Below are 12,113 nucleotides of genomic sequence, written 5' to 3' on the forward strand. Positions count from 1 at the left end.
AGTGTTTGTGTGAACTAATATAAATTCAAAGTAAACATCATTACATAAAAGGGTACGGTCTTTTTTTTTTTTTTTTTAGTTTTATTCATTTCAAATAGGCCGGATTCGGCCTGCGGGCCATAGTTTCCCCACGGCTGCTCTAGACAAACAATGAGCAAAGAAACAGCAATCCTGAATGACTCACTAGATCAGATAGACTTAATTGACATCTTCAGAACACTTCAACCCAAAGCCACGGAATATACATTCTACTCAAGTGCTCATGGGGCAGATTCAAAAATAGACCACATATTGGGTCACAAACAAAGTCTCCGCAAATTCAAGAAGACTGAAATCATACCAAGCATCTTCTCAGACCACGATGGCATAATATTAGAAATAAACTACAATAAAAACAACCCCAAATACTCAAACACTTGGAAGCTGAATAGCATGTTATTAAATATTGATTGGGTTACCAATGACATCAAAGAAGAAATTAAAAACACCCTGGAAACTAATGACAATGAAAACACAACAATCCAAAACCTATGGGATGCAATGAAAGCAGTCCTGAGAGGGAAGTTTATAGCTCTACAGGTCTATCTCAAAAAACAAGAAAAAATGGGAGTAAATCATCTAACTCTACAACTCAAAGAATTAGAAAGAGAGCAACAAGAAAACCCCAGAGTGAGCAGAAGGAAGGGGATAATAAAGATTAGAGCAGAAATAAATGTCATAGAGACCAAAAAAACAATACAGAAAATCAATGAAACCAAGAGCTGGTTCTTTGAAAGGATAAACAAGATTGACAAACCTCTAGCCAGGCTCACCAAGAAGCAAAGAGAGAGGACTCAAACAAAATCAGAAACGATAGAGGCGAAATAACAACAGACCCCACAGAAATACAAATGATTGTAAAAAAATACTATGGACAGCTCTACTCCAACAAACTAGACAACCTGGAGGAAATGGAAAAATTCCTAGAAAAATACAACATTCCAAAACTTAAGCAGGAAGAATTTAAAAACCTCAATAGGCCAATAACTATGGAAGAAATTGAAGCAGTCATCAAAATCTTCCAGCAAACAAAAGCCCAGGACCAGACGGCTTCACAGGGGAGTTTAACCAAACATTCAAGGAAGAACTAAAACCTATCCTCCTCAGACTACTACAAAAAATTCAAGAGGAAGGAACACTTCCGAGCTCATTCTATGAAGTCAGCATTACCCTAATACCAAAACCAGGTAAAGACAACAAAATGAAGGAGAATTACAGGACAATATTGCTCATGAACATAGATGCCAAAATCCTCAACAAAATCTTAGCAAATCGGATCCAGCAGTACATCAGAAAGATCATACACCATGACCAAGTAGGATTTATCCCAGGGATGCAAGGATGGTACAATATCCGCAAATCAATAAACGTGATACATCATATAAACAAATGGAAAGAAAAAAAACCACATGGTTATATCAGTTGATGCAGAAAAAGCATTTGACAAAATTCAACACCCATTTTTGATAAAAACTCTCAGCAAGGTGGGAGTAGAAGGATCATACCGCAACATAATAAAAGCCATATATGACAGGCCCACAGCCAACATCATACTCAATGGACAAAAACTAACACCATTTCCCCTAAGAACAGGAACAAGACAGGGATGCCCACTCTCACCACTCCTATTCGACATAGTACTGGAAGTATTAGCCATTCCAATTAGACAAGAAGAAGAAATAAAAGGCATCCAAATTGGAAAAGAGGAAGTAAAACTATCCGTATTTGCAGACGACATGATATTATACATAAAAAACCCTAGAGAAACCATCAAAAAACTACTAGACTTAATACATGAATTTGGCAATGTAGCAGGATACAAAATTAACCCCAAGATATCTGAGGCATTTCTATACACCAATAGTGAACTTTCAGAAAGAGAGATTATAAAAACAATCCCATTTACCATTGCACCAAAAAAATTAAGCTACCTAGGAATAAACTTAACTAAAGAGGTAAAAGACCTCTACTCAGAAAACTACAGGACATTGAAAAAAGAGATAGAGGAAGACATAAACAGATGGAAGAACATACCATGTTCACACTACCCAAAGCAATCTATAAATTCAACGCACTTCCCATTAAAATACCAACGGCATATTTCACAGATCTAGAACGAACTCTCCAAAAATTCATCTGGAATAAAAAAAGACCCCGAATAGCTGCAGTGATCCTGAGAAAGAACAAAGTAGGTGGGATCTCAATACCAGATATCAAGATGTATTACAAAGGCACTGTTCTCAAAACTGCCTGGTACTGGCACAAGAACAGACATATAGATCAATGGAATAGAATAGAGAGCCCAGAAATCAGCCCGAACCAATATGCTCAATTAAAATTTGACAAAGGAGGCAAGAACATACAATGGAGCCAAGATAGTCTCTTCAATAAATGGTGTGGGGAAAATTGGACAGATATATGCAAGAAAATGAAACTAGACCACCAACTTACACCATACACAAAAATAAACTCAAAATGGATAAAGGACTTAAATGTACGCCAGGAAACCATAAAAATTCTAGAAGAATCCAAAGGCAACAAAATCTCAGACAAATGCCGCAGCAATTTCTTCACTGATACAGCTCCTAGGGCACTTGAAACTAAAGAGAAAATGAACAAGTGGGACTACATCAAAATAAAAAGCTTCTGCACAGCAAAAGAAACCATCAACAAAATAACAAGAAAACCCACTGCGTGGGAAAACATATTTGCCAATGTCATATCTGATAAGGGCCTAATCTCCAAAATTTATAGGGAACTCATACAACTTAACAAAAGGAAGATAAACAATCCAATCAAAAAATGGGCAAAGGACCTAAACAGACACCTTTCAAAAGAGGACATTCAGAAAGCCAAGAGACATATGAAAACATGCTCAAAGTCACTAATCATCCGAGAGATGCAAATCAAAACAACAATGTGGTACCATCTCACACCTGTCAGACTGCCTATCATCAACAAATCAACAAACGACAAGTGCTGGAGAGGATGTGGAGGAAAAGGAACACTTGTGCACTGCTGGTGGGAATGCAGACTGGTGCAGCCACTATGGAAGACAGTATGGAGTTTCCTCAAAAAACTAAAAATGGAACTCCCATTTGACCCTGTGATCCCACTTCTAGGAATATATCCCAAGAAACCAGAAACAACAATCAGAAAGGATATATGCACCCCTATGTTCATAGCAGCACAATTCACCATAGCTAAGATCTGGAAACAGCCTAAGTGCCCATCAGTAGATGAATGGATTAGAAAACTGTGGTACATCTACACGATGGAATACTATGCTGCTCTAAAAAAGAAGGAACTCTTACCATTTGCAATGGCATGGATGGAACTGGAGAGCATTATGCTAAGTGAAATAAGCCAGTCAATGAAGGAAAAATACCACATGATCTCACTCATTCATGGATAATAAAGACCATTATAAACTTTTGAATAATAATAGATACAGAGGCAGAGCTGCCTCAAACAGATTGTCAAACTGCAGCGGGGAAGGCTGGGGAGGCAGAAGGGGGTGGGGGCTGGTAAGAGATCAACCGAAGGATTTGTATGCATGCATATAAGCATAACCAATGGACATAAGACACTGGGGGGTAGGGGAGGCCAGGGGATTGTCAAGCGTGGGGGGGGGGGGTGCGGGGGGAAGGACACATATGTAATACCCTTTAAGCAATGAAAATAAATAAATAAATAAATAAATAAATAAATAAACAAACTCAGAAGCAAACAAGATGTTCTTCAGCAGGTGGGTAAATAAACTGTGGTATATCCACACAATGAAATATTATTCAATGCTAAAAAAGAAATGATCTAACAAACTATGTAGAGATAGGAAGGAAAGGTAAATGCATATTGCTAAGTGAAAGAAGCTAATCTGAAGACTACGTATTGTATGATTCCAACTGTAAGACATTTTGGAAAAGGCAAAAGTATGGAGACAATAAAAATTTCAGTGGTTTCCAGGGGTCAAGGGAAGGGAGGGATAAATAGGTGGAACACAGAAGAATTTGAGAGTACTGAAAATACTCTATACAATACTATAATGGTGGAATACATAATTATACATTTGTCCAAATTAACAAAATGTGTAACACAAAGAGTGAACTCTAATGTGAAGTACAGACTCTGGGTGATAATGATGTGTCAATGTAGAGTCATCAATTGTATTTTGTGGGGGATGTCAATAATGTAAGAGTGTGTGGGTGTGTGAAAGTAGGGAATACATATCTTTTATTTTCCTCTCAATTTGGCTGTAAACCTAAAACTGTTCTAAAAAATGACCTGTTGTTTTTTCTTTAAAGTACTTCTGAAAACAATTTTATAAAGGAAAAATTCACTCCTCTTCCTGTAGGAATAGTCAGTTGAAAGCCTCCTCTGTTGCTCCAGTAGACATATGATAAATAACCTCTATATAACTCTGCCTTGGATCATTTTATTGGAAAGTTACTTCAATGCTGAGGTGACTAAAATGGTTAGAATGACTTGCAGATTTGGGAGTATTTTATCACATACAGGCTAAAACACAGTGTAAAGCAGACAGTCAAATGTTAGCTCCTACTGGCAAGTTTCCTTCATGAGGACGACAAAAGGGAAATCAAGTTGAACAGATAACATACATAGTTCTAAAGCCTGACACTAATCCAGATTATTAGAAAAACTAGGGGCCCGGTGCACGAAATTCGTGCACTGGGTGTGTGTGTGTGTGTGTGTGTGTGTGTGTGTGTGTGTGTGTGTGTGGGAGTGTCCCTCAGCCCAGCCTGCCCCCTCTCACATACTGGGAGCCCTCAGGCGTTGACCCCCATCACCCTCCAATCGCAGGATTGGCCCCTTGCCCAGGCCTGACGCCTCTGGCCTAGGCGTCCGGCCCCGGCAGCGGGGACCCGCAGCTGCAGCGGCCCCACGATTTGCCCTGCCCCCCAGCTCTTAGCTCCCCCCTGGGTTTCCGATCACTGTCAGTGGCAGGGGGCTTCTTCCTGCTTCCCCTTTCGCCTCCCTGCATTGTGCCTACATATGCAAATTAACCGCCATCTTGTTGGCAGTTAACTGCCAATCTTAGTTGGCAGTTAACTGCCAATCTTAGTTGGCAGTTAATTTGCATATAGCCCTGATTAGCCAATGAAAAGGGTAGCTCATACGCCAATTACCATTTTTCTCTTTTATTAGTGTTGATAAGTGAAAAAGTGGAATGTAATCTTACAACAGATAGAATCTGGGAGAAGGAAAAGGTGAGGTCACAGCATGAAGTCAGAAAGCCAACCCAGGACAAGTTAGTTCCTGCCAGAACCTGTTTCCAGACAGACACATGGATGGCTCCTCATGTCTTTTAGGTCTCTACTCAATGTCAGCCCACCAACAAGGCTCTTTACCACTCAGTGTAAAATAATAAATATTGTCCTGACTCAATTCACCTCCGGCAACTTCCAAGCTCTTTATTGATGTTCTACACAGTATATATATATATATATACACTAGGGGCCCGGTGCACGAAATTCGTGCACTGGGTGTGTGTGTGGGGGGGGGGGGGAGGTGTCCCTCAGCCCAGCCTGCCCCCTCTCACATACTGCGAGCCCTCAGGCGTTGACCCCCATCACCCTCCAATCGCAGGACCGGCCCCTTGCCCAGGCCTGACGCCTCTGACAGAGGCGTCAGGCCTGGCCAGGGGACCCTCATTTCCCCCCATCACTGGTTCTGCCCCCAGCCCAGGCCTGATGCCTCTGGCCCAGGCATCAGGCCTGGGCAGGGGACCCCCAAACCCCTCCGATTGCTGGCTCTGCCCCTTGCCCAGGCCTGATGCCTCAGCCAGAGGCGTAGACCCCCATCACCCTCCGATCGCCTGATCGGCCCCTTGCCCAGGCCTGACGCCTCCGCGAGAGGTGTCAGGCTTGGACAGGGGACCCCCATCTCCCGCCGATCACTGGCTCTGACCCCCACCCAGGCCTGAGGCCTCTGGCCCAGGAATCATGCCTGGGCAGGGGACCCCCATCTCCCTCTGAACGCTTGATCCACCCCCCGCCCAAGCCTGATGCCTCTGACCCAGGCTTCAGGCCTGGGCAAGGGGACCATCATATACCCCCAATCCCCGGCTCCGCCCCCCACCCAGGCCTGACGCCTCGGCCAGAGGAGTTGAACCTCATCACCCTCTGATCACCAATCACCGGATCGGCCCCTTGACCAGGCCTGAGGCCTCCGGCAGAGGTGTCAGGCCTGGGCAGGGGACCCCCAGCTCCCCGCGGTTGCAGGCTCCACCCCTGCCCAGGCCTAACGCCTCTAGCCTAGGTGTCCGGCCCGGGCAGCGGGGACCTGCAGTGGCAGGGGGGGGCGCCGCGATCGTGCAGGCTCCGCCCCTGCCCCTGCTGGACGCCTCTGGTTGAGGTGTCCGGCCCGTGCAGCGGAGACCCGCAGCTGCAGCGGCCCCGCGATCGTGGGCTTCGCTTTAGGCCCAGGCAAGGGACCCCTAGCTCCTGGGACTGCCAGCTTCGACCGTGCCCAGCTCCCATCGCTGGCTCCACCCCTACTTCCTGCTATCACTGGCCAGGGCGGCAAAGGCGCCTGATTCTCCAATCATGGCTGGGGGGCAGGGGCGGAAATCCCTGGGTTTCTGATCACTGTCAGTGGCAGGGGCTTCTTCCTGCTTTCCCTTTCGCCTCCCTGCGTTGTGCCTATGTATGCAAATTAACCGCCATCTTGTTGGCAGTTAATTTGCATATAGCCCTGATTAGCCAATGAAAAGGGTAGCGTCGTATGCCAATTAGCATTTTTCTCTTTTATTAGTGTAGATATGTGTGTGTGTGTGTGTGTGTGTGTGTGTGTGTGTGTGTATGTGTATATATATATAAAAATTAGAGGTCCAGTGCATGAAATTCATGCATGGGGGGGTTCCCTCAGCCCAGCCTGCACCCTCTCCAATCGGGACCCCACAGGGATCAGGCCTAAACCAGCAGTCGGACATCCCTCTCGAATCTGGGACCACTGGCTCCTAACTACTCACCTGCCTGCCTGCATGATCACCCCTAACTGGCTCTCCCTGCCCACCTGATCGCCCCTAACTGCTCTCTCCTGCCCACCTGATCGCCCCTAACTGCTCTCCCCTGCCAGCCTGATCACCTCTAACTGCTCTCCCCTGCCGGCCTGACCTTGCCCATAACTGCCCTCCCCTGCCAGCCTGATTGCCCCTAACCCCTCAGCGGCTGTGGATCAGGCCCTGCCTTTCTCTCCAGGCCTATCTCTGGGCCTGATCCGCAGCCTCCCCTCCGGCTGCGGATCAGGCCCTGTCTCTCTCCCTCTTTGGGCCTCAATAGCAGCCGTGGAGGCTGTGGATCAGGCCCTGATTCTCTCTCCGGGCCTCTCTTTGGTCCTGATCCACAGCCGCCGCACTGGCCTTGCCCACCCACACCCTGCCACCAGCCTTGCTGTGATAGGAGCCTGTGGGCTGTGGGGGAGGGACCAAGAAGTGCTCCAGGGACTTCCTGGTGACCAGTTGTCTGTCTGGTCATTTAGGTCATGACGCCCCTAGGCTATTATTAGTATAGATGGCCGAAACCGGTTTGGCTCAGTGAATAGAGCATCGGCCTGCGGACTGAAAGGTCCCGGGTTCGATTCCGGTCAAGGGCATGTACCTTGGTTGCAGGCACATCCCCAGTAGGGGACGTGCAGGAGGCAGCTGATCGATGTTTCTCTCTATCCCTCTCCCTTCCTCTCTGTGAAAAATCAATAAAAAATAAAAAAAAATAAAAAAAATATATATATATACATAATAAATAAATAAATAAAAATATTAGTATAGATGTATTTTATTAATTTCAGAGAGGAAGGGAGAGGGAGAGATAGAAACATCAATGATGAGAGAGAATCATTGATTGGCTGCCTCCTGCACGCTCCACAGTGGGAATGGAGCCCGCAACCTGTGCAGGTGCCCTTGACTGGAATTGAACCCGGGATCCTTTAGTTTACAGGTCGACGCTCTATCTATTGAGCCAAACCATAAGACACAGTAAGTCAACTGTTGTTTAACTGTCTTCCCCATGACAACACAGCATCAAAGAGGCATGCATTTTATACCTTATACACTGAACACACATTAACTTTTACAGTGAACACATTTCCTAGAGCACATAACTACTGCAGAGAACCATGCCTAGAGTATAGTAAGTACGCAGAAAATGCATGTTGAATGAATAATGAATCCCACCAAAAAGTTTCACTTTTGGTCAAATTAAAAGACACAAGGGTGCATACACCAAGCATGATGCTGAGAAAATCAAAGGTGGCAAAATTCCTTGAAGTGAAAAGAAAGCAAGAGAACCTATCCCTACTTCCTTCTGAAGCTTTTAGACGGTCTCTTTGAAATCAGAGTTTGGGAAAACTTTGGGTGGTCAGCGCACATCATAGCAAGCGATCGAACTCCTGAGGGGACACTTTGCACTTTAGCCTTTTATATATACAGATGTGACTTGGCTCAGCCTGTGTGGCTCAGTAGTTGAGTGTCAACCTATGCACCAGGAGGTCATGGTTTGATTCCCTGTCAGGGCACACGCCGGAGTTGTGGACTTGATCCCCAGTGTGGGATGTGAATAAAGCACTGATCAATGATTCTCTCACCAGAGGGTGGTGCAGAATGAAGGAAGGCCCCTGCTGGCCATGCCTAGGGACCCTACCGGTGCACAAATTTTGTGCACCAGGCCTCCAGTATTTTAAATGAACACACTAAAGGTATAATTTATTAGAAATTTAAGATTCCTACTGCATACTCAATTAGTCAAATAAGTGTTTTTCAAACATTTTTTTAAAAAAATGACCTATTTTAAGAAATGCCAGTATCTCATGACCCAGAGAAATATGCAGGAAATGTATTTATAAAACCCACTTGCTAACCAATGCCTATTTTTATTAAAGCTCTTCCCATGGTTTTTAGATCACTCATGCAACTGGCCAGTGTTTTTGCTGCAAAGCATTCTGTTCTTCCTAACAAAATGATATTTCTCTCTTATTTTATTGCATTAAAAAGTGTTGGTACAGGCCCTAACCGGTTTGGCTCAATGGATAGAGCATCGGCCTGCAGACTCAAGGGTTCCAGGTTCGATTCCGGTCAGGGGCATGTACCTTGGTTGCAGGCACATACCCAGTAGGGAGTGTGCGGGAGGCAGCTGATCGATGTTTCTCTCTCATCGATGTTTCTAACTCTCTGTCCCTCTCCCTTCCTCTCTGTAAGAAATCAATAAAGTATATTAAAAAAAAAAAAAGTGTTGGTACAAAAGTCGGGTCCACAAAAGTCTGTAAGCAACTGTTTTAAGATCCACAGTGCCCTGAATGCCTGAGGACACAAGCCAATCCTGGGAGCTAATACTGAGTACATAGGGCACCTGTCCTCACCCACTGAGACCAGGTTCCAGAAGTTCTCCAGCATCACGTCTTGGTACAGCTTCCTCTGGCCAGTATCCAGCAGCCCCAGCTCCGCCTCGGTGAAGACCACAGCCACGTCCTTGAAGGTCAGTTCCTCCTACAACACCAAACACATGTAACCTCAATCTTCTAATCAGTGGCCTCTTGAAAAGTGACAGCACTGAGAAGGTAGAGAGGATGGGCAAGAAATGGTTTCAGATTTTGAGCAACTTAAGTCGATGTGTAGACTTCCAGCCCTTCTCCTCCAACTCCAAACACTGATTCTCCTCACCCTCAGCAGAAGTACGGCAGTGACCACAGTCCTCATATTTTTATTTTGTGCCCTTATTGGGTCTACTTACAAGTAACCTCCAAGAACCCTAAACATGCCCTGACCAGTTTGGCTCAGTGGATAGGTCGTCAGCCTACGGACTGAAGGGTCCCGGGATGGATTCCGGTCAAGGGCCCCAGTAGGGGGCGTGCAAGAGGCAGCTAATCGATGATTCTCTCTCATCATTGATGTTTCTTTCTTTCTTTCTTTCTTTTTTTAAAAATATATTTTACTGATTTTTTACAGAGAGGAAGGGAGAGAGATAGAGAGCCAGAAACATTGATGAGAGAGAAACCTCGATCAGCTGCCTCCTGCACATCTCCCACTGGGGATATGCCCGCAACCAAGGCACATGCCCTTGACCGGAATCGAACCTGGGACCCTTCAGTCCGCAGGCCGACGCTCTATCCACTGAGCCAAACCGGCCTCGGCCATCATTGATGTTTCAATCTCTCTCTCTCTCTCTCCCTTCCTCTCTAAAATCAATAAAAATATATTTTAAAAAAGAGGAAGAAAAAAATAAAAAATATGAACAACAAAATGGCAACAAATACATACTTATCAATAATTGAATGTAAAAATAAATAAGAAATCTAATGAACAGAATAAACTGGTGAATAAAATAGAATCAGAGTCATGGAAATGGAACAGACTGACAATTCTCAGAGGGAATGGGGGTAGGGGGGTGGGAAGAGATTAAACAAAGATCTTGTATGCATATATGCATTACCTATGGACACAGACCATAGAGTGGTGAGGGCCTAGGGGGGGGCAGGAACTGGGTGGAGGGGGACAATGGGGGGGAAAAAGAGGGACCTCTGTAGTAATCTCAACAATAAAGATTTAAAAATAAATAGATAACAAGAAAAAAGAAAAAAAGAAGTAGCTTTCAGCTATCGTGGGAATGTGGGGTAGGTAAAAACAAAAAATTAAAAAGTATATCAATTCAAGGGGAATATGACATAACCTAAAAAAGAAACATTATATAACACTAGAGGGAAGAAAATCACAATGTAAAATTAGATGTATATCATGAATAGAAACACAGCTATGAATGCACATGAGGAAAAGTATACTAGAAAATGAAAACAGCTGATCTGTTAGCAGGGAAACAGTAAAGTGGGAGAAGTGTTCATTTCTGGTAATTTTTCTCCTCTACAAAATAAGTAATAAACAAAAAGTGAAAACAAATGCAAAGTAAACTCAACACCCTGGAGCACAACAGGTCCTCAAATACCCGTTCTTCTGCTTGAGCTGCCCCAAGAGAAACGTGACCCGTCCGCAATGAGGTGGAATTTATTTTATTTTTAAATTTATTTCTTTTAATCCTCACCTGAGGATATTTTCCCATTGATTTTTAGAGAGAGTGGAAGAGAGAGGGAAAGACAGAGAGAAATATTGATATGAGAGAAACACATCGATTGGCTGCCTCCTGCATGCGCCCCAACCAGGGCCCAGGCCGGGGAGGAGCCTGCAACCCAGGTACATGCTCTTGTCTGGAATCGAACCCAGGACCCTTGGGTCCTCAGGCTGATGCTCTATCCACTGGGCAGAACTGGCGAGGGCATGAGGTGGAATTTTAAAAGAGAGAAAGGCATGTCCTACTCACCTTAAATGTGGTCATTTTTCCTCCTACTTCTGGAGATACAGAGTCCTGAGAAATACAGATCCCAGGAAGGCAGAATTGTGCCTGGCAGTGCCTGCAAAAAAAAACATGAAAGAGTCGCCTGCATGCTGCTCACCTACATGGATGATTGTTATGAATTAGCATGTGAATATTTATAGCAGCCTTATTCATAATAATCTAAAACTGGGAACAACTGAAACGTCAACTATATGTGAATAAAACTGTGGCATATTTGTACTATGGAACATTATTCCCCAATTAAAAGAAATGAAGTACTGAGTAAGGTAGAACATGGATAAACCTTGTAAACATTACAGATAGAGAAAGAAACCTCAGTCACAAAAGACTGCATATTGTATGATCCCATTCATACGCAATGTCCAGAGTAAGCAGATCTATGGAGACAAAGTAAGTTAGTGGTTGCTTAGGTATCTGGGAAGAGAATGAAGGTTAGTTACAACTGGGCAGGAAGAATCTAATCAGGGAAACAAAAATGTGCTCCACTAAGCAAAGTTGCACCCAAAATGGGTGAATTCTATGATATGCATAATATACCACAAGTATACCATTGGTAAAAATAAGTGTTTGTTAATCTACGTGTCCTTTAAATTAGTAAAACTAATTTATGGATTCTGAGTCCATAGTGATATAATACTTATATTTGGATAAATGAATAAATAAGTGGGGAGAAGGAGAAGCTTGTCTTTACAGTAGAATGCCCACTAATAAATGTAT

At 44.1% G+C, this 12,113-nt stretch overlaps 2 protein-coding genes across 8 annotated transcripts in view; both read right to left on the reverse strand.

Moving 5' to 3' along the window:
* LOC132216768 (zinc finger protein 227-like) overlaps positions 1-12,113 on the reverse strand; it is a 123,424-nt gene that overhangs the window by 82,221 nt on the left and 29,090 nt on the right. The gene's annotated exons all lie outside the window — the stretch shown is intronic.
* Positions 1-12,113, reverse strand: part of LOC132216767 (zinc finger protein 226-like) — a 44,938-nt gene that overhangs the window by 30,617 nt on the left and 2,208 nt on the right. For all 6 annotated transcript variants that reach the window (XM_059666251.1, XM_059666256.1, XM_059666254.1 and 3 more), the window contains exons 3-4: positions 11,361-11,451; positions 9,412-9,538 (exon numbers count right to left, since the gene is read on the reverse strand). In XM_059666251.1, the coding sequence (XP_059522234.1) occupies positions 9,412-9,538; positions 11,361-11,375 (142 nt within the window). In that variant the 5' untranslated portion in view covers positions 11,376-11,451. The remainder of the gene's footprint in view (positions 1-9,411; positions 9,539-11,360; positions 11,452-12,113) is intronic.

Source organism: Myotis daubentonii, chromosome 15 (genome assembly GCF_963259705.1).
Source record: "Myotis daubentonii chromosome 15, mMyoDau2.1, whole genome shotgun sequence".
Taxonomy (NCBI): Eukaryota; Metazoa; Chordata; class Mammalia; order Chiroptera; family Vespertilionidae; genus Myotis; species Myotis daubentonii.